The 27,289-nt window shown below is 41.4% G+C and overlaps 1 protein-coding gene across 4 annotated transcripts in view; it reads left to right on the plus strand.

Annotated features, from left to right (window-relative positions):
- Window positions 1-27,289, plus strand: part of FGD4 (FYVE, RhoGEF and PH domain containing 4) — a 169,468-nt gene that overhangs the window by 133,674 nt on the left and 8,505 nt on the right. For all 4 annotated transcript variants that reach the window (XM_023208952.2, XM_023208951.2, XM_023208953.2 and 1 more), the window contains 5 exons: window positions 10,505-10,677; window positions 15,209-15,239; window positions 15,756-15,848; window positions 16,460-16,585; window positions 23,870-24,010. In XM_023208952.2, the coding sequence (XP_023064720.2) occupies window positions 10,505-10,677; window positions 15,209-15,239; window positions 15,756-15,848; window positions 16,460-16,585; window positions 23,870-24,010 (564 nt within the window). The remainder of the gene's footprint in view (window positions 1-10,504; window positions 10,678-15,208; window positions 15,240-15,755; window positions 15,849-16,459; window positions 16,586-23,869; window positions 24,011-27,289) is intronic.

Below are 27,289 nucleotides of genomic sequence, written 5' to 3' on the forward strand. Positions count from 1 at the left end.
AAAAAAAAAAAAAAAAAAAAAAAAAGAACTATATATAAAAATGTGGCTGGGCACAGTGGCTCATGCCTGTAATCCCAGCGCTTTGGGAGGCTGAGGCAAGTGAATCTCCTGAGGTCAGGAGTTTGAGACCAGTCTACTAAAAATACAAAAATTAGCTGAGTGTGGTGGCAGGTGCCTGTAATCCCAACTACTCAAGAGGACGAGGCAGGAGAATTGCTTGGACCTGGGAAGTGGAGGTTGTAGTGAGCTGAGATCGACAGAGCGAGACTCCATCTAAAAAAAGGAATTATATATAAAAATAGTTGTATACAGCTTGGAAAAGTAGAATGTTTCCTTATTCACCAAAGCAATTATATCTAACCTGTTTCAGTCAACATTCCATTTAGGGAATATTCCATTTAGACATTCCATTTAGGGAAATATTCTAAGTAACATATTTTTCTGTAATTTTTCTGTATACTTGGTATGGATGGCCGGCAGTAGTGGCCCATCTGGAGCAGTGCTGCAATGATGCTGGTTGCAGCAGGAGAGGCATGGCCAGGGCAGCTACCCAGTCGCAGCTGCTGACCCAGGCATTCCTGGGAAGCCCCCTGTACCCCTGCAGGCTCAGAAATGCCTGCTCCCACTGCCTGGCCTCTCCCCACTCCCAATGCCCATTCCGATTTCGGAGCAAATTTGGGGCCAAGCCTGGGTGCTGTTGCAAACCAGCAGGGTGTGCACACACTTGGGACAGCGCTGATATGCCAGCCCCCTGGTGTCTCAGCCTCTTCTAGACTTTGGGTGCCAATGAGCATGGGAGGGAAGCCAAGGGGGTGCTGAGGGTGGCTTGGTGTGGCCCTACATGTTCCCCAGTGCCAGCAGTGGAAGCCGCTTGCGGTATGCTTGGTCCAGCCATAGCTTTGCAGGGAGCCGGCACCCATGCTGGTGCCTGGAAATGCTCCCCTTGCTGTAGCCGGCATGCCTGGCTGTGCGCATGACCCAGAACCCGTGCTCACTCATTCATGTACCCCTTGCTGCTCCAGGCTCGCCCTTGGCAGATGTGGGATCTGGCTGGTAGCACAAGCCAAGCACAGCCTGCCAGGCCAAATGGGCAGAATGAGCCCAGCAGGCCCAAGCAGATCTCAGGCAAAGGAGCCACTGGCCACAAAGGTTTACGGCTGACTAAGCAACACCCCAAGGATCCTTTGACAGTATAATTTACTTCAGTAGCACATACTGACAATTTAACTTTACACATGTGGGATATAATACTTTCGGAAATGCTCCTTTTGCTTGTTTCAGATTTTCTCTTTCATTCTCAGGTAATTGGGTACCATTTCCTGGATATTTTGTTGGTGTGTCATTTCCTAACATCAATTCTCTTCCTAATCCTCTGTAGTCACTATTTTTAATCTTTCTAGGCTAAAAATATATATAGGCCTGGTTGTAAGACTTGTGTCTAAAATATCTATGGGAAAAGTACATGAGTTCTCTAGATAGTTCTTACTCACTGCAGTCAGTCCTTGGCCCTTTCTTCACTTCCTGGAAATGACAGTCTGAGGCTTATCTCAAATATAAGAGCACTTCCTGGGGCATCCAGACTATTTTTTTTTTTTTGGACTCTGTCCGCCTGACCTTTACTCTTTGTTATCCTAATGAATTTCAGTTCCTTTCTATATCTAATAAGATGATAATAAGAATCATAATAATAATATGCATTGACAAAGAATAAGCTAACATCGAATGGTAGCTTAATAAACGTTAGCTTTCATTCTGATTGTTATTAAAGAGAAACAGATACATGGGTGAAAAGGCTGCCTGGTGACTGGCATTCTTACGATGTTATTCATGTCTGACTTTTCTGCTGCAAGGCAGTCATCTCACCCACCATAGCATGAGTTGTTGTGGGGGCTTAGAGACTTCTGTGTCTGTTTCCAGTCTCCATTGAAAGGAAAACTTAGGAACTAATTGTCATGCAGAGGGGTGTTCAGTACAAGGGGTCTTGACAAAGTTCATGGAAAATGCATATTATGAAAAAACTATGCATAGATTTCAAAGCATTTTGCAACAAAATAAACCCATAGTAACTTATTATAACATATCCGAACAGTATCTGGTTTGAGGCACTAAGAAGGGTAAGACGTCAGTTTGAGGCCAGGCACAGTGGCTCATACCTCTAATACCAGCACTTCGGGAATTCGAGACAGGAAGATGGCTTGAGCTTAGGAGTTCAAGACCAGCCTGGGCAACATACAGAGACCTCCCTGTCTCTACAAAAAATTTAAAAATTAGCTGGGCATGGTAGCTTGCACCTGTAGTCATAGCTACTTGAGAGGCTGAGGCAGGAGGATCTCTTGAGCCAAGGAGTTCCAAGGCTGCACTGAGCTATGACCATGCTACCCAGCCTGGGTGACAGAGTGAGACCCTGTCTCAGAAAAATAAATAAATAAAAAATAAAGACATCAGGTTGAATCAAAGCAACATGAATTCTGTTAAAATTGAAGCAAGAACAAACATCAAACTTATGGTGAAGCTTGGATGCAAAAATGACAAAACCATTGATTCTTCATGAAAAGTTAACGGAGACAGTGCCACAAAGAAATCAGCAGTTTACAAATGGGTAACTGATTTTAAGAAGGGTCAAGACATTGTTGAAGATGAAACCTGCAGCAGCAAACCATCCACATCGTTTCGCTAGGAAAAAATTCATCTCGTTCCTGCCCTAATTGAAGAGAACTGACAGTGAACAGTGGAAGCAGTAGCCAGTACCACAGACATCTCAGTGGGGTTCATCTTGCACAAGTCTGACCAAAAAATTAAAGTTGAGCAACTTTCCACTCAATGGGTACCAAAAATGTTGCACCCACATCAGCTGCAGACAAGAGCAGAAGTTTTGGTGGAAATCTTAAATAAGTGACATCAAGCTTCTAAAGCATTTCTACAACAAATTGTAACAGGAGATGAAACATGGCTTTCCCAGTACAATCCTGAAGACAAAATACAATCAGAACAATGGTTACCAACAGGTGGAAGTGGTCCAGTCAAAGCAAAAGAGGTCCAGTCAAGAGCAAAGGTCGTGGCAAGGGTTTTTTGGGATGCTCAAGACAATATGCCTGCTGACTTTCTCGAGGGCCAAAGAACAATAACATCTGCTTATTATGAGATGATTTTGAGAAAGCTAGCCAAAGAGTTTCGCAGAAAAACACCCAGGAAAGCTTCTCCAAAGAGTCCTTCTAAACCATGACAATGTTCTTGCTCATTATTCTCATCAAACAAGTGCAATTTTTTTAGAGTTTTGGCAGAGAATCATTAAGCATACACCTTACAGTCCTGGTTTGGTGGCTCTGACTTCTTTTTGTTTCCTAATCTTAAAGAATCTGTAAAGGACACCCATTTTCTTCAGTTAATAGTGTAAAAACTACTGCATTGCCATGGTAAAATTCTCAGGACCCTCAGTTCTTTAGGATGGATTAAATGACTGCTATCATTGATTACAAAATTGAACTTGGTAGAGCTTAGGTTGAAATAAAATTTTTTCTTTTAATTCCATTTTTCCACAAACTTTTAAAAGTCTTTTTGTATCAGTGATGTTTTTAAAAGAATTTGGTCACTATATGACTCACTAGTTCTACTCCAAGTTTTTATAATTCAAGAAAATTGAAAACGTGTGTCTGCACAAAAACCTGTACATCTTTGTCCATAACAGCATTATTCATAGTAGCCAAAAAATTTGAGACAACCTAAATGTCCATCAACTGAATAGATAAACAAAATGTGATATGTTCATGCAATGAAATGTTATATGTCGAGAAAAAGGAATAAAAACTTATACATGCTACATGGATTAACCTTAAAATGTTGTCTCAAGTGGAAGATGCCAGTTACAACAGACCATATACAGTATGATTCTATTTATATGAAATGTCCAGAAAAAGCAAATGCATAGAGACAGGATGTAATTAGTGGTTCCCTAATACTAGCAAGGAATGGAAAATGGATACGAGATTCCCTTTTAGAGACGTAAAATGTTCTGGAATTGGTGATAGTTGTACAATTTACAGATATCCCAAAAACCATGATTTGTATATTTTAAAAGAGTAAATTTTGTGGTATGTGAATATCTTCATAATTTAAAAATGTGTATTTTTACCAGATTCACTATAAAAGTTCTCATTTGTGCTAAACAGAAGTACTTCTTTCACAGGTAATATAGAGAGCTAGATAGAAAACAAGGATGTGTCATGTTAGGGTTCAGAGTCCTCTTCAGAAGTCTGTTATAAAAGATCAGATGATTGCCATCAGAAAGGCAAATCGGGGTGGGGTGGGGGTGTGGCATATGAAGCGGGAGAGCAGTGGGAAAGCACCAGCATCAGGAGGCAGAGGAGCAAGCAGAAAACGTGGGCAAGAGCCTTTACTGTGGTTTCTGCAGGAAGGAATGGGCAAGACAGAGCATCAGGATTAGGAATGGCTAGTTGGAATAATTTCTTTAGGGCTTAGGGGCCGGACTTAGGGTCTGTTGTCCTGGCCCTGAGGTGGCTGGGGCAGGAGAATAGTGGCCCAGAGAGTAAGTGTACAGGAGGTACCTCTTTCACAGGTAATATAGTGAATAGAGAATATAGAGAATGGTGGCCCAGAGAATAATAGTACAGGAGGTGACTGCGGGTGTGAGTTCTGAATTGGTTGATTTCCACATGGAAGGCGTGTTATTCTCTCTAGGAATTGGATAACCCTGGGAGGGGCAGTCCTGTCAGTGTCAACAAGGCCTTAAGATGCCTAAAATCAAAAATACATAAATAAAAAGACATGCTTAATACACCGTTCTAGGCAACATAACCGGGAGCCAATGTCTTTCCTCTGTCTTTGCCTTTTAGGTGCTAGGATCATTTTCCTTTGTCCTCTTCCTCATTAATGTGACAGCCTCTGCAGTTAAACTCTGAGCTCTGGGTCTAACCAATTGCCTCGGCCTAATTTTCACATTTGGGAGTTATTTTGGAAAGAGGTTTATGTTGAATATCTTGGTGCAGAGCTGAATTAAACAGCTCTTTGGAGGACAGGTGGCAAAGAACCTTGGGGAAAATGGCAGTCAGTGACTGAGGAAAAGCTTCCTCCTGTTCCAGTTACTTTAAGCCATCAAACATATCATGCCATTGCCTCCCAGGAGAATGAGGTCACGTGGCAGGAATTTTAGGAGAGCCACATTCATTCTTTGAAGACCATCTTAGAAACATTTCCAGTGTCATGTTGGTTCTTTTCATCCACCCTCTCCAGTGCTGTGCTTGTCACAGAATCCTGCCTCGCCAGTGCACATGGAGCCTCTTGTTCTTTTGCTTGTAGAAACTTCAGAAGCACCATTTTTATTTTCTTTCTCTCTAGAAAGGTAATGAGGGCTAGTTTTCTGTTTCCTACACTTGAGATACTACATTTGTCTGGAAAACCAAACTATATTTAGAATCTGCTCTCTGCTTTTAAATGATCTTCATGTGTTTGCATGTTTTCATGCCTCCACACCATACTTTTTCATTGTTTTTTTATTTTAATGTAGGATGCTGTTTAATGTAAGCCATTTCATGTTGCTATCACAGAACACCTGAGACTGGCCAATTTATAAAGAACAGGGGTTTATTTTCTACAGTTACTGGAGGCTGGGAAGTCCAAGACTGGGGGGCTGGCATCTGGTGAGGGCCTTCTTACTGCATCATAACATGCAGAAGGCCAGCATCACATGGTGAGAAAGAGAGAGAGCAAGAAATCCAATTCATGGCCTCAAGCCCTTTTGCAATCAGCGTTAGTCTATTCCTGGATTAATTCATAGATTACTGGAGTCCTCATGACCCAAACACTTACATTAGGCCCCACCTCCCAACACTTCTGCATTAGGGATTAAGTTTCCAACACATACTTTTTACACATTACTATGGCAGGTACTCTTGAAATAAACTGTCTGACATCCAAAAGTTAAAAAAAAAAATAAAAGCAGCAAATTACCCTGCAAAACAACCGAGACATTTTATTCTTGGCTCTTTGGAGTTGTTCTGTTCCTTATTTCCTTGGAACTTGATAGATTCACATTATTTTTCCCTTATTTAATCTTTGAACACAGAACAAGCACTAGAAATTTTCTCCACCAATATCCTATTACCTTTGGAAACAAACATTAATGAAATTGTCACTGGTGAGAAAACAAAATTGAATTATTTCAGTCAAACATATTTTTAGAGGCTTGAAATAAATACTTGAACAGTAGAGATCAAGAAAGACCCTCCCTCCCTGTGTTTTTAATAATATTGAGGTTTGTTGTTTGTTGTTGTCTTTTTTTTTTTTGGAGACAGAGTCTCGCTTTGTCACCCAGGCTGGAGTGCAGTGGCACAATCTCGGCTCACTGCTAGCTCTGCCTCCTGGGTTCACGCCATTCTCCTGCCTCAGCCTCCTGAGTAGCTGAGACTACAGGCGCCCGCCACCACGCCCGGCTAACTTTTTGTATTTTTAGTAGAGACGGGGTTTCACTGTGTTAGCCAGGATGGTCTTGATCTCCTGACCTCGTGATCTGCCCACCTCGGCCTCCCAAAGTGCTGGGATTACAGGCGTGAGCCACCGCGCCCAGCCGAGGCTGGTAGTTTTTATCACAACCTAGGACTTGTAGAAATTGCCTCGCTAGTCTGAGATTTCTTCACTGATCACTACTTCTAAGCTATGGGCATGAAATAAAAGGAAATCTCCTACCCTGAAAGGGAAAGTCAATGTTCTTCATACCATAGTTGCTATAATTTCTTTTTTCAGTATCAGGGAAAACCCAGAGGGAAGTAATTATTTGTGAAAGGTGGTGGTGGCTTTTGCTACAGGAGCAAGGTTCATGGAGGGAACAGGACTAGCTACTTGGTTTCTTCCTATATATGATACCTTCTTTGTAAGCAATGATTTCTATCGTGCAGGAGCTCCCACCTTCACCTATGCAAAGAAGAAAAGGATATATGTGAAGTCCCATTTAGGGAGAATATAATAGAGGGAATATAGTCCTGAAAGCATGAAAGGGAAGGAGAAACATACACATTTATAAGATAATCTGTCATGTGAGCATAACTACAAATGGTAAATGCTAAAAACCTTCATGTTCATGGACTTGTTTCTATAAAACAGCATGAGTGCTGAACTTAAAAGCCAACTTGAAGACAAGTATCAGATAACTCACAAATTTTATGCCATACCATTACATTTGTCACTTAGTTTGCAGAACAATTTGGTTATTGTTGGTGGCTGGAATGTGTGACCTCTGTCCCTTGTGCTGGTGGCTGTGCAGCTCCTGCAACATTCACAGCTTCAACCAAACATCCTCCTGAGAAGGCCTTCATAGAAGTGTTAACAGGAAAACTTAGCAAGCAAGCTGTGGCCTTAATCAGACGATGATATGGATGGTGATAAAAACTTTTTGGAGCTTTTTTTCAGATCTCTAAAATCTATGTATAATGAGGGTGTCATTGCCAGATTCAGATACAGTGGACAGTTAGTGATAAAGGCCTACACCCCAAGAGGATATATTTGGGAGGCTGAGACTGGAGGATCGCTTGAGCCCAGGAATTCAAGACCAACCTGGGCAGCATAGCAGTACCCCATCTCTATTTAAGGAAAAAAAAAAAAAAAGCTCTTTTTTTTCCAGGATATAGGTTATATCTTTGGCTGTATCTGTAATGTGATCATTACAGATGTAATCATTTATTTCTACATTCTCCAGTGTGGAACTGAAATTTGTAACACTGGATACAGGAACTTATAAAATGAGAAAACAACTGTGAGAAACTAACATCCAGAATGACTATTACAGACCGTCACATAAACTTGTTGGAATGTTTTACATACCCATCAACCTTTCTTGTCTTCATAGCAATGTAAAGCTGAACAGAGGGCCTAGCAGGACGGATCTAGACTCAAGTCCCAAGGAGAATAAAATGAGAAGACTTGTTGAATTTAGGCATTTAGTCTGTGCGAAGCACTGTTCTACATACTTCACATTTGTTCCATTTAATCTCAGCAACCTATGAATTTTACAGATAATGACCTCGAGGCATGAGGGTTTGTACAGCTCATAAGAGGTAGAGTGAAGGTTTGAGAGCTTCTAGTCTGGCTTCAGAGCCTCTGCTAATAATAGTACTCAGCTGAAAGTAAAATTTTAGAGAAAATTTGAAGCATTAATAAATTGAGAAATCTTGATGAAGCAAGTAAAATAAAAACCATGTTGAATTTAGCCCACATGCTATTGGGAAAGTAAATTTTAAAGCAATTTTATTCCCTAATTGCTCTGGTCTTAGAAAATACATGTAACCCTAGAAACAACTTGAGAAGTAATAAATATGAAGAAGATGAGTATAGACCTTCTCTCAGGAATCTGCCCTCAAATTAACACAAATATTTAGGGTTTTATTTCTTTGCATGTTTTAACATAGTCAAAAGTGAACTAAATGATTTCATAAAGTCTTTGAAAGTGAATTTCTATCATGTCAGCCTTCTAACATACCATTTTTCATGCAATTAATAGCCTGTGCTTTTTTTCTTTTTTTTTTTTTTTCCTTTTTTGAATGGAATCTCACTCTATCGCCCAAGCAGGAGTACAGTGGCGTGATCTCAGTTCCCTGAAACCTCTACCTCCCTGGTTCAAGGGATCCCACCTTAGCCTCCTGAGTAGCTGGGACTATATGTGCGTGCTACCACACCTGACTAATTTTTGTATTTTTTTTAGAGACAGGGATAGTCTTCATTTTTAAAGGTACATCTTGTAAAGAATAAGGCTCTGCCTTTAAAGACCTCTAATAAAACTGATGGCTTTTCAGAAAATTCATATGTGATAAATCCTTTTTTTTTTTTTTTTGAGACGGAGTTTCACTCTTGTTGCCCAAGCTAGAGTGCAATGGCACTATCTGAGCTCACTGCAACCTCAGCCTCCTGGGTTCAAGTGATTCTCCTGCCTCAACCTCCTGAGTAGCTGGGATTATAGGTGCACGCCACTGTGCCCAGCTAGTTTTCTGTATTTTTAGTAGAAACAGGGTTTCACCATGTTAGCCAGTCTGGTCTCGAACTCCTGACCTCAGGTGATCCACCCCCCTCAGCCTTCCAAAGTATTGGGATTACAGATGTGAGCCACCGTGCCTGGCCCATATGTGGTAAATTTTTAAGCAAGAATTAAGGATTCATAATACTATTCAAGAGCACTGTGGGATCACAGAGACCTTGGCCCTGTGGCTTGCTTTTTATGTAGGGTTTAATGTCCAAACCCCACATGTTCTAATGAGATTCGAACTAATAAATAGGCTACTTTTTAAAAGCTTAACATTCAACAGTCCAGTTAAAAAAAAAAAAATTGCTGACTAGGTGCTATGTCTCACACTATAATCCCAGCACTTCCAGAGGCAGAGGTGGGAGTATCGTTTGAGGCCAGGAGTTAAAGACCAGCGTGAGCAACATAGGTAGGCCCTGTGTCTGCAAAAACAATTTTTAATTGAGGCCAGGCGTGGTAGCTCAGGCCTGTAATCCCAGCACTTTGGGAGGCCAAGGCAGGAGGATTGCTTGAGTTCAGGAGTTCAAGACCAGCCTGGGCAATATAGCAAGACCTCATCTCTACTAAGAAAAACTAACTGGGTATGGTGGCGTGTTTCTATAGTCCTGCCTGCTCAGAAGGCTGAGGCAGAAGGATGGCTTGAACCCAGAAGTTAAAGACTGCAGTGAGTTATGATTGTACCACTGTACTGCAGCCTGGGTGACGGTGTGAGACCCTATCTCAAATGTAATAATAATTGCTAAATATTACTCTCTTCTTCTAACACCTAGTTTTAGATTTGCCCTCTAAGATACATCAATGAGAAATTCTTGTGTTTAAGAACTTAAAAGGTTAAGAAATTAAGCTCCTGGTGTATCAAAGGTCCTTAGTAATTTGTTGTGAATTTATTGAACTAATTTGCTTAGTACAGTAGTACAAAATTATTGATTTAAATGAATATCAATAAAATATGTATGAGTCATGAATGGGAAATACATTTTTCAAAGTGCGAGAATATGATTTTTTATACAAGCATAAACCTCAATGTTTTAGAAAATAATTTTTCTCATGCAGGAAGTACTGGGTTCTCTAGAAATTACTTAGAATTTTTGTCTAGGGCTGCCTTTAAAATTGATCAGTTTCCAACTGGGCACAGTGGCTCACACCTGTAATCCCAGCACTTTGGGAGGCTGAGGCGGGCGGATCACGAGGTCAGGAGATCCAGACCATCCCAGCTAACATGGTGAAACCCCATCTCTACTAAAAATACAAAAAAAGTAGCCAGGCGTGGTGGCAGACGCCTGTAGTCCCAGCTACTCGGGAGGCTGAGGCAGGAGAATGGTGTGAACCCAGGAGGCAGAGCTAGCAGTGAGCCAAGATCACACCACTGCACTCCAGCCTGGGCAACAGAGCAAGACTCTGTCTCAAAAAAAAAAAAAAAAAATCACTGATCAGTTTCCCCTATTTATTTTCTTTACTGATACATGTTCTCCTTCCTTGCAGTTCAACAACATGTTGCTGTACTGTGTGCCCAGATTCAGCTTGGTAGGCTCTAAATTCACAGTTCGAACCAGGGTTGGCATTGATGGAATGAAAATTGTAGAGACTCAAAATGAAGAATATCCACATACTTTCCAGGTATCTGGGAAAGAGAGAACACTGGAACTGCAGGCCAGGTAAGGGAACCATTTCTATCACACTGCTTTCCAAAAGCAAGCATCAGAATAAATCGTTAGAACAGAATGGCTCTGAGGGTTTTCCCCAAGTGAATACTGCAGATCTCTGGGACTCTGGTTGGATATAAATGCAGAGCTGTAGGTTCTTAAAAAGCAGGAGTCATGTCTCCTCTCTCTCAATTTCTCCATAGTGCCTAGGACAGTGGTTTGTAGACAGTAAGCATTCAGTAAATTGATTAACTCTTCAGAAATACAGGGTACTCAGAGGATGAAATTATTGCCATCAAGCCAGTACCTTGACTTACCGGAAAAGGTTCTCTCCTAATCCTTTCACCCCTCCTTTTGGTCCACAAATATTTATTGATGCTTGTTATTCCATGCTAATCTCTGAGTCTTTCAGATACTCTACATTTTAGGGCCTTAGGGGCACTTGAATGGAAAGAAATGTTCATAAGAGGCAGGGTGGTAAGGGTAAAATTTCTCCCACCATAGTTGCAGAATACATGAAGGGAGCCATTAGGGACTCAGGTGGCCTCTGACAACCAGGACTTCTAGAAGGTATGGCTCTTGTTATATTTTTATTGGGAGAGAAAGGTTTGGAGTTCTGGCTAACATTCCCTAGCCCCATAACCATTTTTTTTTCTTACTTTTTTTTTTTGAGACAGAATTTCACTCTTGTTGCCCAAACCGGAGTGCAATGGCACGATCTCAGCTCACTGCAACCTCCGCCTCAAAGGTTCAAGTGATTTTCCTGGCTCAGTCTCCTGAGTAGCTGGGATTACAGGCACCTGCCACCACGCCTGGCAAATTTTTTTTTTTTTTTTTTTTTTTTTGAGACGGAGTCTTGCTCTGTCTCCCAGGCTGGAGTGCAGTGGCCTGATCTCGGCTCACTGCAAGCTCCGCCTCCCGGGTTCACACCATTGTCATACCTCAGCCTCACGAGTTCATTTTTGTATTTTTAATGGAAACAGGGTTTCACCATGTTGACCAGGCTGGTCTCGAACCCCTGACCTCAGGTGATCCGCCCGCCTCAGCCTCTCATAATGCTGGGATTACAGGCGTGAGCCACTGCAGCCAGCCCGTAACCATTTTTAAAGGATAAAAAGTCCATGAGAACCACTGCAGTTGATCAGAGCTACTTCATGCATGAACCCCTGGAATACAGAGTGCTGTCAGGTTCTGAAATACCTACTTTAGAAAACAGTCATCCAAGCTGGGCTCAGTGGCTCACGCCTGTAATCCCAACACTTTGGGAGGCTGAGGTGGGAGGATCACTTGAGATCAGGAGTTCTAGACCAGCCTGGCCAACATGGCAAAACCCCGTCTTTGCTAAAACTACAAAAATTAGCTAGGCATGATCCCATTACTGCACTCCAGCCTGGGCAACAGAGTGAGACTCTGTCTCAAAAAATAAGAAGAAGAAGTCATCCATTAATTGTTCTAATGCATGGCCTGGTAAAAATTTAGATGCTTCAGGGGGTCACAGAGCAGAGGGTGAAGAACCAATCCTAGCTCTAGTGGTGTCAATATCCCAGAATCCATGGAGACTCAGAATATTCTTCTGGTCCTTTCCACCATTAGCTTATGCTTCTGGCTGCTCAGGTGAATATACTGCTTAAAAGCTGAAATTTTAGATTTTAAAAAGAGAATAAATCATTTTAACAGGAATCTGTGCTCAGGGAGTCCAAGAATTCGTGAATTTACAGTTTTGGAATGTGGGCAGGCTGGGAAAGTTTGAAGAAACAGCCCATTCTTTGATTTTCCACAGAGAATATATACTGAACTTCCTTTTCCTTAGGGAGCAGGTAGCATTTGAAACTTGCCTTTGAGTGTCATTATTTCCCTACCTCATGGTAGGTTTGGGCCCTAGCTCCTCAAACCCAAGGGCAGAATATATGGTGCTCTGCTGAAGGCTCTTGACTGAGTCCTCACTCTGGTTGATTTGCTGAGCTAATGGCCCTAATGGCCCTGGCAACAGGGAACACTATCAATAGTTCTTTTTTTTGGAGACAAAGTCTCACTCTGTTGCCCAGGCTAGAGTGCAGTGGCATGATCTTGGCTCACTGCAACCTCCATACCCTGGGTTCAAGTGATTCTCATGCCTCAGCCTCCCAAGTAGCTGGGACTATAGGTGCCTGCCACCAAGCCCGACTATTTTTAGCATAGATGGGGTTTCACCATTTTGGCTAGGCTAGTCTCGAACTGACCTCAGGTGGTCCACTCGCCTTGGCCTTCCAAAGTACTGGAATTATAGGCGTCAGCCACTGCACCCAGCCTCATCAATAGTTCTGATCATCATAGTTTTCATTGCAGAAAGAATGAAGGCATTGCTGACTCTGAAATTTCAGCACACTTCCAATCTGCAAACCCAAGAGATGTGTCTAACTACAGGGGAGATATTTCTAAAGTTTCTTAGTTTGCCTGAATGCATACTTTCAGTCCTCCTTTAGCCAGTTGGGCTATTTTCTCATCAAGATGGGGCTAATTGGTGAGGAATTTTCTTAAGTACAGGCAGTCATCACTTTATAACATTCCAACACAAAGTACTGGATACCTTCCATTTCTTGTTGGAAACATGGTTATTCTGTCAAAAAATTTTTATTTACCTAATCTCATTGCTCTAGTTATATTTGTGCTTATATCGTGATATTGAACATCTGAATTAAGTGATTAGTTTCCGTATGATCTATCATGCTTTTTTTTTTTTTTGAGGCTGAGTTTTACTCTTGTCACCCAGGCTGCAGTGCAATGGTGCAATCTTAGCTCACTGCAACTTCCTCCTCCCAGGTTCAAGCAATTCTTCTGCCTCAGCCTCCCAGAATAGCCAGGATTATGGGCACGTGCCGCCACACCCAGCTAATTTTTTATTTTTAGTGGAGATGGAGTTTCACCATGTTGGCCAGGCTGGTCTCAAACTCCTAACCTCAGGTGATCCGCCCACCTCAGCCTCCCAAAGTGCTGGGATTACAGGCCTAAGCCACCGCACCCAGCCTATCATGCTCTGTTAAGAATGGAAGAAACACTGAAGTTCCAAGAAAGTCAGAGTGCCATAGGAATTATGTGGAATCAAAACTTGGGTATATATTTGGAGATACTGAAAGAGTATTTGATTCTGAAGCTAACTGGGAAAAAATGACCCTACTTTTCTTGCTAAGGTGTGAGTCAGCCTCAAGATTGAAGTACTTTTGTGCTTCTTCTTCTACTTTCAAAAAGATAAAAAGGATTCTGTTTTATATACAGAATACCATTATGGTTTTCTATTGCTAAGTGGAAATAAAAATATAAAGGGGAAAACAATCTACCATAACTAAAAACTAAAATGAAAAGCTATAAAGACTTGTTGGGTTTCTCTGCATTTGAAAGGCTAAAAGCAGCTAGCAAATAACTGTGCTTCCAGGGCAACAGAGCTGTGGTGGCAAGGCAGAGCAAAAGGGAGAGTTTTTTAATTTTTAATTTTTTTTTTTAATTTTGAGAAGCAAGATTGAAGCCCCCAGGTGAACAGTGAGCAGAAGCTTCCACTTGGCGGACACAGATTCCAGCAGCATTCCTGGCACATCATGGTGTTCAATAATCAATTTGCTGGAAAGATAGATTGTGACACAGAAACAATCCTTCAGCTAGCCTCATGCATATTTCATACCAGTGGGCAGGCAGGTGACCTTCAGGCTGGAATTCAAACTTAGCCCCTCTACCAAGCACATACAAACAGATAGAGCACACTCTTTCATCCTCTCCAGAATTTTTCAATTTGGAGATCTTACCCAGTTCAGACTCCACTAAAGAGGATTTTTCAAATGCGGTATGTGACAGCAGCCAGCAACATAAGCTACCTGCAAGAAAGATGAAATAACGTTTGCCTTATAGGAAAAAGGGAACCTGACTACAGTCAAGGAAATTTGTTTTCTAAGGATAATTACTAAACACTGGGGTCTCTTAATCTGTAACACCTCCTTCCTACAGGCATTTAAAATTTTTATATGCTTTTCTTTATCTAAAAGGGGTTAGGTTTGGTATTGCCTAAAGCCTTCTAAGAACTGGAAAATAAAATTAAATTGTTTATCAAAGGAAATGTTAAATAGCTCCCTAAGGCTTTACGGAGATATTTTAGATTCTCAAAGATAATTACTATCTCTTCTAAGATGGGTTGTGATTAGTAGCCTTTAGTAGCCTTCATGTGTTTTAGAAAACTGGAAGATTAGCTGTTGTATATTCAGTGTAATGCTATGCATACAGTCACCTGGTATATCTAACCGGATGATGGTGATTAGACTTCATGTCTGGACAGTATATTAATGGAAGCTAAACCTAACTAACCCCATCAACTTTTATGTGTACCAAAGTCAGTGAATAGTCTGAACCTGTTTTTAAGATTTTCATTTGCTTAATTGCCAGAGATTAATTTTTGTTATAATTCCTTCCATAACATCCCTGAATTTTCCAGAAAGTAGGGACAACATGAAAACATAGTTTTATTCACTGGCTGTGAATCATTAATGTTCTTTACATTCACTTTAATTTTGTTTTGTTTTAGTTCTGCACAAGACAAAGAAGAATGGATCAAGGTACGCCTCATTTCTATTTCCTTTTCTTTCTTTTTTTTGAGACAGAGTCTCACTCTCACCCAGTGTGGAGTGCAGTGGTGCGTCATGTCTCACTGCAGCCTGTGCCTGGGCTCAAGCAATTCTTGCATCTCAGCCTCTCGAGTAGCTGGACTATAGGCATGCACCACCATGCCTGGTTAATTTTTTTTGTATTTCGTAGAGATGAGGTTTTGCCATGTTGCCCAGGCTGGTCTCACACTCCTGAGCTCAAGTGATCTGCCTGCTTCAGTCTCCCAAAGTGCTGGGATTATAGGTGTGAGCCACCGTGCCCAGCTTATTTTCACTTTTGTTTTTTAGTAACATCTTTGTGTATACAAATGTGCATATATTGTTGTGTGTGTTTCAATATACAGTCATCAGAACAGGTTCACTTAATTTTCAAAATGATACCTATCATAGATATTTGTTTGATAAAGTATATTCGTTGGTTTATATGAGAAACTTTAATGTGTGCTTTGAATTTTACTTATACTTTAGGCCCTTCAAGAAACCATCGATGCTTTTCATCAAAGGCATGAAACCTTCAGAAATGCAATTGCAAAGGATAATGACATTCAGTCAGAGGTTTCTGTGAGTTGAATTAAATTCTTAACTTCAAGCTCTTTCATATCTTTGCAGGTGCAGAAGATCTGTCTAATCATTTTGTTCTCCAACCTTTTCCCTTTACAATGTCAGAACTGGCTGGTTAGACAGAATCTCATTCTTTCTTAGATGAACACAATAGTGAGTGACTTTTCATTCTACTTGAACTTCTTTGAATTTTTCTTTTTTTTTTTTTTTGGAAACAGAGTCTTGCTCTGTCACCCAGGCTAGAGTGCAGTGGCACAATCTTGGCTCACTGCAACCTCGGCCTCCCGGGTTCAAGCAATTTTCCTGCCTCAGCCTCCGGAGTAGCTGGGATTATAGGTGCATGCCCCCATGCCCAGCTAATTTTTGTGTTTTTAGTAGAGAGAGGGTTTCACCACATTGGCCAGACTGGTCTCGAACTACTGGCTTCAGGTGATCTGCCCACCTCAGCCTCCCAGAGTGCTGGGAATATAGGCGTGAGCCGCCGCACCCAGCCTTGTTCTTGAGTCTCAGAACATGGTTTGAGCAATATAGTTAAAGTTCTTTCAAAAAATAATAATAAAAGGGAATTATAGTTTTTTTCTATTGAAATTGAATCTTTCTTCCCTTTTTAGACTGCTGAGCTAGGGAAAAGAGCCCCAAGATGGATCCGAGATAATGAAGTGACAATGTGTATGAAATGTAAAGAGCCTTTCAATGCACTGACACGAAGGAGGCATCATTGTCGAGCATGTGGATATGTAAGTGAGATTTCTTGATCATTAAGGTTGCTAGTAACTATATAAGTGATATAAAGTCATCAACTTAGGACATACAAAAAAATGACTTTCAATAAATCACTTAATAAATTTATTTTGGTGCCAACTATATGCAGAGAACTGTGCTGAGCCCCGGAGAAAAAACGTTAGACAAGAGGTTCCCTGGCTTTACAGAGCTTACATTGTAATGGAGAAGACAGACAAATAAGAATTTCAAATTACTATAGATGAAATAAAACAATTGAGAAGTTAAAAATGGACAGTATTAGTAACAGAGGATTTGGAACCAATTTTGGTTAGAAAAAGAGACCTATCTGAGGGGTTGGTATTTAAGATGATGCTTTAAGATCTTTGCATATAGACTTTCATTGTCTGAAGTTTCTCCCTGTCTCTATTGATTATCGGCTGTTTCTCAACCCCCCCTTTTTTTTTCTTTCTTTTCTGAGACAGAGTTTCACTCTTGCTGCCCAGGCTGGTTCACTGCAACCTCCGCCTCCCGGGTTCAAGCAATTCTCCTGTCTCAGCCTCCCTAGTAACTAGGATTACAGGCGTGCGCCACCACACCTGGCTAATTTTTGTATTTTTAGTAGGGATGGGGTTTCTCCATGTTGGTCAGGCTGGTCTTGAACTTCCGACCTCAGGTGATCCGCCTACCTCAGCCTCCCAAAGTGCTGGGTTATAGGCGTGAGCCACCACGCCCAGCTAAATACTTTTTTTTTTTTTTTTTTTGGACCGAGTCACCCCCCGTTGCCCAAGTTGGACTGCAATGGTGTGATCTCGGCTCACTGCAACCTCCGCCTCCCGGGTTCAAGTGATTCTCCTGCCTCAGCCTCCTGAGTAGCTGGGATTACAGGCATGCACCACCATGTCTAGCTAATTTTTTGTATCTTTAGTACAGACAAGGTTTCACCATGTTGGCCAGGCTGGTCTCGAACTCCTGACTTCATGATCTGCCCACCTCGGCCTCCCAAAGTGCTGGGATTACAGGCATGAGCCACCGCACCTGACTCCATTTAGGTGCAATGTCTGTATGTTCACTGAAGAATGAAGTAGAGTCATCAGTTGAAAGTGAAGGGGAAGGAGGAAGAGATGGGGAGATTCAAGAAAGAGGATTAAGTGTGAAAATTTTCTCTGGGCAGAGAAAGGTGAGCCTAGTAGAGAAACAAAGTTGGACTTGGGCACCTGTTAGAAATTTACAGTTATAAATTTAAAGGGACACTAGTCAGCTTAATGGCAGTGATTTTTCTCTAACAAGATACAGCAACTCAGGCCAGCGAAGGCAGATAGCAGGATTTATCTAGAGTAAGTATAACGAGAAGAACACTGGAAGAGAAGGGAAGTATTTGCATCAGAGAGTTAATAATGAATAAGAGAAGTCTCAATTGGATAAAAAAGAGCAGGAAAGCCGGGAAACAGGCTGATGGTTAATGAGAAAGTGGTGGGGTCAGTGGACAGAATAATTTCGGTAAGTTCAGAGACGTATGGTAGCGGACATCTTGGGGCCAATGAATTAGAAATAAGAGAGATGTTGCTGAAAAAAATGGGATAGGTGAACCTGGCATGCCAGATATGGTTCACCCTCTGGTGGTGACACAGTCCCGGGGGTGACCATGAGATTGGACAGAGAAGGTAGACTGCACGGCGCTGGCAGCAGAGATATAAGGCAGCAGAGCTGGGCTTGTCGTGTGAATGTTGAAGTCCACATACATTGTGGTAGAGCAGAGAACTATGATCTGTTAGTGAGAAATTCCTGAGTGAGTGGGTGTGGGGCAGATGATGAGGAGATGCTAACTCAATAGGGCAGATGGGTAGAGCCAGACGATGATGGGCCTCAGAGCTGCCAGGGGTTTTTGAAGGCAAGAAGAGTCAGGGAATACACGCCTCAGTTCTCAGCCCTGAGGTCTCAGAGGTGACAGAAGGTGAAGTGAAAAAAAAAGCCTCCACTAGAGAAAAGAGCCTGAGGATATGGAAGAGTTTGATTCTAGAGTGAAAGGTCCAGAGGGCCCAATGGAGGGGAAAGTGGGAGATGGGGACTGAACTAGATTAAATTATGTACAGAGGTCGGGCGCGGTGGCTCACCCTTATAATCCCAGCACTTTGGGAGGCTGAGATGGGCGGATCTCCTGAGGTTGGGAGTTCGAGACCAGGCTGATCAACGTGGAGAAATCCCGTCTCTACTAAAAATACAAAATTAGCTGGGCGTGGTGGTGCATGCCTGTAATTCCAGCTACTCAGGAGGCTGAGGCAGGAGAATCGCTTGAACCTGGGAGGCGGAGGTTGCAATGAGCCGAGATTGCGCCACTGCACTCCAGCCTGGGGTACAGAGTGAGACTCCGTCTCAAAAAAAATTATGTACAGAGCAATATGTTTGGGGATGAGGCTGAGAAAATAACCAGAGAGCTGGGCGTTTTCCTGGGATATGAGATAAACAGGAAAGTGGGGCATGACATGGAGTGAATTCTACTGGTGTTTGAGATAAGGGTAGGCACCCAGACCTATTGCTGTGATCCCAAATGTTTCCCTTGGTGGCATGGCAGCCTAAAGGATGGTGCTTCCTGATAATCTAAAGAACCATGCTTCACCCTGAAGATACATGTGTTATGTGTTGGAGGACACAAGCTGCTTGATATTGGAGTAAGCACTGCAAGACTGGCAGAAAACTGAGGCTGGAATGGTGTAGGTAAGAATCAGGTCATTGAGAGCTAGAGATGCCATGGTAAGATGCTGAGATTTGATCACACTTTAAAGGGAATTGGTTCAATGAAGAAAGAGCTGAGAAAGACAGGGAGTAAGTAGTCAGGAATGACTTTAATGTTAAGATTTGGGTGACTGGATAAATGGCAGTGTGCTATTGACATAAGAAATAGAAAAATGAAGCAAGTTGAAATGAAGGCGAGAGGAGCAGAAATAAAAACAATAGCAGTTACCATTTATGATGTACCAGTGCCAGGCATTGTTTGAAGTGTGTTGTGTATACTGTTGCTTATGGTTTCTCGATTCCCCTGTGAGGAAGGTTGTATTTTCTCCATTATATAATTCAGAAATGGACTCTTAGAAAAGTTATGTTATTTCTGTTATTTGTTTTTCTTACTCTCTGCCTGTGGAATTCAGTTCAGATATATATAACATCACCTCATTCCATCTTCCATGTCTTTCCTGTTTTCTACCCCGTGTCTCTCTCTGTAGCATTTTATTCATCTCTATCTCCTGTTTTGTTCATTTACTCTCCAGTTGTCGCAAATCTGCTGTTTTGTTCATTTTTAATTTTAATTATTTCCAAAAGTTTTTTCCTTCCAAATCTGCCTGATCATTTCTGATAGTTTTTGTTGTTTGCCACTTTATGTTTTCAAACATTTCTTATGTAATTTTCAAATTTGTGTCTAATAATGCCAGTAGCTGAAGACATTTCAAGGGTTCCAAATCTGTTGTTTCTACTAAATTCTAGTTCCTGGAGACTTGCTTTCTGCTGTAATTAGTCTCTTCTCATTGTGAGCTCGTATTTGGTTGATACTTCATCATCTTCCTTTCATAAGTTTTGGCGTAATGACCAAGTCTCAGACCCTTGTCCTCCAGGCCCCATGGACTGTCTCCTAATCCCAGGACTGTCCAACCCGAGCTTTGTTTGCTCCATTCATTCACCATTACAATTTCAGCTTATTATATGTGTGTTGCTTTGTTTGTTCATTGGGTTTGGGGGCCTTGGAAAGTTCTCTTACTTTAATGTTAAGAAGTAAAGCATTACAATTATTTGCTGAATTTTGTCCAGGATCCAGTTGTATTATAGTAAAACTCTTCTCAGAGTATCTATCTAGTCTGTCATACTGACAGCAGCAAAAGTCAAAAACATATTTAATCGTGGTTATGTATTTCATTATGACTGTTTACATAGTCTTTTTATATCCTAAAGTTATATAAACTTCAGCTGGGCATGGTAGCTCATACCTATAATCCCAGCACTTTGGGAGGGAGGTTGAGGCAGGTGGATCACAAGGTCAGGAGATCAAGACCATCCTGCCCAACGTGGTGAAACCCCATCTCTACTAAAAATACAAAAATTAGCTGGGTGTGCTGGCGCATGCCTGTAATCCCAGCTACTTGGGAGGATGAGGCAGGAGAATGGCTTGAACCCAGGAGGTGGAGATTGCAGTGAGCCAAGATCACGCCACTGCACTCCAGCCTAGTGACAGACTAAGACTACATCTCAAAAAAAAAAAAAATTAGCCTGGCGTGGTGGCACACGCCTGTAGTCCCAGCTACTCAGGGAGGCTAAGGTGGGAGAATTGCTTGAGCTCTTGAGGTCAAGGCTGCAGTGAGCCAAGACACACCACTGTGCTTCAGCGTGGGTGACAGACCCCAGTCTTGACCCCATCTCAAAAAAATACAAAATGAAAAGTTATATAAACTTCTATAAAAACTTATAATTTTTCTAGTTTTTGTGTTTCTTTGATACTTTATAAATTCCCCTCTTGTTTATGGAATTTCAAGTTCCTTATCCAAAAATATGTTTCTGATTATAAGTTAATAACTATATTGCTAATATTTAAATGCAGTGATGCTACATGTTAACATAATTTGATCATGATTTGGTCAGCCATTGAGCTGAGTTTCATATGGAAAAAGTGAGGAACAAACTATGGAATGAAGCTGGAGAGAGGCAGTGGCAATTTTTGGAGGGCCTTGTAAACCAAGTTAAAGATCATAGCCCTTCTCCTAAAAGGAATGGGAGACAGAGAACAGTAGGTGTTTACAGTGTCATGAGTGAATATATTGTGTGCTTAAGTGCAACAGTTCTTACTGATAGTTGTTTTAGTTATTCTTCCTATTTTCCTCAGACTTATTTTTGACTCACTACAGTACTTTTGTGATCAAAATTAAATTGACAGCAAACAGCTTTTTTTTTTGAGATGGAGTCCCGCTCTGTCACCCAGGCTGGAGTGCAGTGGCGCGATCTCAGCTCACTGCAACCTCTGCCTGCTGGGTTCAAACAGTTCTCCTGCCTCAGCCTCACGAGTAGCTGGGACTACAGGTGGGCTTCACTATGCTGGGCTAATTTTTTGTATTTTTAGTAGAGACGGGGTTTCACCATGCTAGCCAGGCTAGTCTCGAACTCCTGATGTCGTGATCTGCCTGCCTTGGCCTCCCAAAGTGCTGAGATTACAAGCATGAGCCACCATGCCTGGTCCAAATAGCTTTTTTTTTTTTTTTTTTTTTTTTAATCGGGGTAAGACTTTTAAAAATCTATCATTGAGTTTGCCTGAAATTATTTTTGGTATTGGCCTACTTGCCTTCAGTAAGCAAACAAAAAATGTGTTTGCATGTGCGTGGTCAAAATACTGTGCTATGGTTTGAAAACAAACAAAAGGGATGGTATGTGTTTGCAGATACAGGTATGTCTAATTCTAAATCCCAGAGTAATTTCGTTGTAATTATGAGCAAACAGTAGACCATTTTTATCATGAATTTTAAATGCTGTAAACCTACACCAAAAATTTGACTAATATATTTTCTTTAATACCATTTGTCTACTATAAATTGAGGGGAAAATATACTTCTATAAGCAAGAAGATAATCTGTTAAACTAGAAGATTTTAAACAATTATTGGCCGGGCGCGGTGGCTCAAGCCTGTAATCCCAGCACTTTGGGAGGCTGAGACGGGCGGATCACGAGGTCAGGAGATCGAGACTATCCTGGCTAACACGGTGAAACCCCGTCTCTACTAAAATACAAAAAAACTAGCCGGGCGAGATGGCGGGCGCCTGCAGTCCCAGCTACTCGGGAGGCTGAGGCAGGAGAATGGCGTGAACCCGGGAGACGGAGCTTGCAGTGAGCTGAGATCCGGCCACTGCACTCCAGCCTGGGTGACAGAGCGAGACTCCGTCTCAAAAAAAAAAAAAAAATTATTCTATAATAGTAAAAGATTATCACTAAGAAATCATGCACATTGGCATCATAGTCATTCATTCATTGGTATTCTGTAAATGTTTATTGTGTGTCTGGTGAGCAGAATACTCAAAGACAGTCTATCCTGGAGCTTACAGCCCTGTCAGGGAGATAAAACAATCAAATAATAATGCAAGAATATAATTAAAAACTGTAATCAGTGCTATGAAAGAAAATGCAGGAAGCGCTGACAGGAGACATACTATGTCTGGGATTTGGAGGAGTCCTCCTTGAGGAACTGGAATTTGAGCCAACATCTGAAGGGTGAGCACAAGTTAACTTAGTGAAGCAGAGAGGAGAGAGGCGGTGAGCATGGCCTTTGGGAACTGTAAGAAACCAGTGTCACTGAAGACACAGTCCAGAAAGAGGGCAAATTATGCAGGACTTTGTAGGCCATGATTAAGAGTTGGTTCTTTAGCCAAGAGCAAAGGAAACACTGAAGGATTTTAAATAGAGGAGGAATAAATCAGAGTAGCTTTTTTTTTTTTTTTTTGAGACAGGGTCTTGCTTTGTCACCCAGGCTGGAGTGCACTAGCACTGTCTCCACCTAGGCTGGTCTGGAATTCTTGGACTCAGGCGATCTGCCCTTCTCAGGTTCCCAAAGTGCTGACATTACAGGTGTGAGCCACCACACCTACCCAGATTAGCATTTTTTAAAGGGTGGCACTCCACTGTTTGGAAGATATTATAGCTTGGAGGAGGTGTAAGAGTGGAGGCCTGTAAACCAGTAAGAATGCTACAAGGACCAGTCACAAGTAGAAAAGTAGCCATGGACTTGGGTTCTTGTAAGGAAGTTGTGGAAAAATAGATTGAAGAAATATTTAGGAAGTAAAATCAGCAGGACTTTGTAAAATGGAAAATCCTTGAGTAAGATCGAAAGAGATTTTGGGGATGACTCCTGTGTGTCTGACACAGGACCAGTTGTATGACTGCCCCATTTCCTGCAATAGAGAGGAGGACTGTGAGAGGGGACTGGGTTGGGAGGAGGGTGTGAGGTGGGGTAAGAGAGACCAGGGAAGGTCGTGAGCAGTTTGGAAAGGATATTGACAAACATCCAGAAGTATGAAGAGTCAAGATCTAGACTAAGCCTTTGAGTGACTTCTGCCTTTAGAGGCCAGGAAAAGAAGGATGAGTGAGCAGAGCTGTCACAAACAGGGTTGAAACACCATGATACGTACTTCTAGTGTTTATAGGGATGTTCTTTTTCTAACAAAAATCTGCCTTCTATGCTTAACATTTTCTCATTTATTATTACCTATAACTGATTACTGCTTAAATCGTATCCTTTAAATATGATTACTGTTCATTTTTCTTTTAAATTTAAGGTGGTTTGTTGGAAATGCTCTGACTACAAAGCTCAACTTGAATATGATGGTGGTAAATTGAGCAAAGTTTGTAAAGACTGTTATCAAATCATAAGTGGATTCACAGACAGTGAAGAAAAGAAAAGAAAAGGAATTTTAGAGGTAAGAAATATTAAATATTGGATATCTTTTAGATTTTTTTTTTTTTTTTTTTTTTTTTGCAACAGACTCTTGCTCTGTTGCCCAGGCTGGAGTGCAGTGGTGCGATCTCAGCTCACTGCAACCTCAGCCTCTCAAGTAGCTGGGATTACAGGCCCACACCACCATGCCGGGCTAATTTTTGTATTTTTAGTAGAGATGGGGTTTCCCTATGTTGGCCAGCTGGTCTCAAACTCCTGACCTCAGGGTTTCTGCCCACCTCTGCCTCCCAAAGTGCTAGGATTACAGGCATGAACCAACGCACCCAGCCTAGATTTTTATAGAAGAAACAGAATCCTCTTACCTATGAGGAGTACAAATAGTATCTTTTTGTTATTTCTTTGAGTGTTTAACAGTTTGTGTAATGAGCAAGATTTATGATTTTGTTCTATTTTGCTGACTTTTGGGATTCTGCTTGGATGCATAGAAAAGGGGAGCCACTATTTAAATCAACATGCATTTAAGAATGAAATACATTGATTTCGTGGCAGTAGTGCTATTACCTGACAGACTCTTCCAACTTATTATAGTAAAATATCTAGTTTATTATAGTCATTTAATTACCAGTGATAGTAATCTGATAACTGCATTGAGATATTACTGAAATGTTTCCCAAGTTAATTTGACTCATGTTCTAGAAAAAATTCAGACCCCCGCCAAGCCTGAGAACTATAATGCAGCTTATCTGAAATGAGTTTTACATCTAGAAATATTAACAATATAAGGGATAGGTTATATAATAAGGCCTTTGTAGCAGTAAGTTCAAGGTAGCCTGGAAAGTCTATAGAAGAATAGGTTCAGGATCAAAATGCTATGTATCTAAAATCATAGACCTACTTGATTTAAGAATTTCTAAAGAGGCTGGGCGCGGTGGCTCAAGCTTGTAATCCCAGCACTTTGGGAAGCTGAGGCGGGTGGATCATGAGGTCAAGAGATCGAGACCATCCTGACCAAATAGTGAAAACCTGTCTCTGCTAAAAATACAAAAATTAACTGGGTGTGGTGGCGCACACCTGTAGTCCCAGCTACCTGGGAAGCTGAGGCAGGAGAATCGCTTGAACCCAGGAGGCAGAGGTTGCAGTGAGCCAAGATCGCGCCACTGCACTCCAGCCTGGTGACAGAGTGAGACTCCGTCTCAAAAAAAAAAAAAAAAAGAATCTCTAAAGAATCAGTATTTACTGAGCATTTACATTGTGCACGCGTACAAGTATATCTGTACACTTATAAGTGTACAAAGGACACTTCTGTTAATTGAAAAAGGATGACAAACTTCAAGGTCCATTTGAAGCTAAGTATAGGCCTACACACTAAAGTCATTCTTCTAGGGTATAGATGTTACTTGTATGGCCTACCAAACTGGGGCTTTCTCAGGCAGTAAGGATGGAAAGGCATGCTTCGTTGGACATCAGGAACACAGCCTCAAGACTTAATAGGAACAACTGATGAGACTGGCACAATATAATGAGTCAGGGAACTTGGTTTAAGGGTCAGCTTCAGGCTGTATCTCTGAAAAATCTCTAGCTAGTTTTTTAGAGAACCTTATACTTGGGCAAAAATTAATCAATTACTTATTAGGTCAACTCATATAATGAAATAAATATATAGTATGAAGTCCATATATAGGAGATAAGTATGTACATGCACACATTAACTTAAATGCATATTTGAGACTGAGTCTGTACCAGCTAGTATGTTATATGCTCTAGAACAGTGATCAACACACTTTTCTTTAAAGGGTCAGTGAGAAAATATTTTAGTCTTTGCAGACCAAGAGGCCAAACCAGGGATATTACATACATATTTGTAAGAAGAGAGAAAACAAATTTCCACACTTTTTTTATACAAAATTAAAATTAGAATATATTTATTTAGGCTTTTTAATAATATGGATCGGCCAGATGCGGTGGCGTATGCCTGTAATCCCAGCACTTTGGGAGGCTGAGGCAGGCGGATCACGAGGTCAGGAGTTGGAGACTAGCCTGGTCAACATGGTGAAATGCTGTCTTTACTGAAAATACAAAAATTAGCCCATGCAGTGGTGCGCGCCTGTAATCCCAGCTACTCAGGAGGCCGAGGCAGGAGAATCGCTTGAACCTGGGAGATGGAGGTTGCAGTGAGCTGAGATCGCACCATTGTACTCTAGCCTGGGTGACAGGATGAGACTGTGTCTCAAATAATAATAATAATAAGGATCTACTAATAAGGATGGAATTATTTGGGGGAGGATAACCTTTCACTTAATTGGAATCCGAAGTTAGCGTTCCCTATCATCAAATTAATTGTAAGTGGTTATGTAAAAAACTTTCCCTGGCTCATGGGCCATACAGAAACAACTAGTGGGCTGGATTTGGCTTGTGGGCTATCGTTTGCTAACCAGTGCTGCTTTAAAAACTGTCTGTGGCCAGTTGCGGTGGCTCACGCCTGTAATCCTAGCACCAAGGCTGAGACAGGTGGATCACCTGAGGTCAGGAGTTCAATATCAGCCTGACCAACATGGTGAAACCCCATTCTACTAAAAATCAAAAATTACCCGGGCGTGGTGGCATGTGCCTGTAATCCCAGCTACTTGGGAGGCTGAGGCAGGAGAATCACTTGAACCTGGGAGGCAGAGTTTGCAGTGAGCCAAGATTGAAACATTGCACTCCAACCTGGGCAACAAGAGTGAAACTCCATCTCAAATAAATAAATAAATAAATAAATAAATAAATAAATAAATAAATAAATAAATAAATAAATAGTCTATGATGAAGCATCAGTTTTTTTCCCCAAACTATCACAGCTCAATATTTTTGTAAAATACACCATAATGTACTTAGGTATCATCACAAATTCAAATTGTTATAAAAGTTTAACACGTACTCCTACTTTGTGTGCTTACCAGAAACTGGTAACAAAACCACTTGCTAACCTGGAGACCAGCATGGATAACACTGAGTAGGACTACCTGAAGAGTTTCAGAGATAGAAAATAGAAGCAAACAGTTAGTTTCCATAAGGCATATAAGGCATATAATAAAAACTACCATTTAGTTAAATGGTTTTGTTCCCTTTTTTAGCATTTTTTTTTTTTTTAAGACAGAGTCTCACTCTGTCGCCCAGGCTGTAGTGCAGTGGTGCGATCTCAGCTCACTGCAACCTCTGCCTCCCCAGTCCAAGCAATTCTTATGCCTCAGCCTCCTGGGTAGCTGGGATTGCAGGCATGTGCCACCACACCTGGCTTTTTTTTTTTTTTTTTTTTTTTTTT

Source organism: Piliocolobus tephrosceles, chromosome 10, assembly GCF_002776525.5.
Source record: "Piliocolobus tephrosceles isolate RC106 chromosome 10, ASM277652v3, whole genome shotgun sequence".
Classification (NCBI taxonomy): Eukaryota; Metazoa; Chordata; class Mammalia; order Primates; family Cercopithecidae; genus Piliocolobus; species Piliocolobus tephrosceles.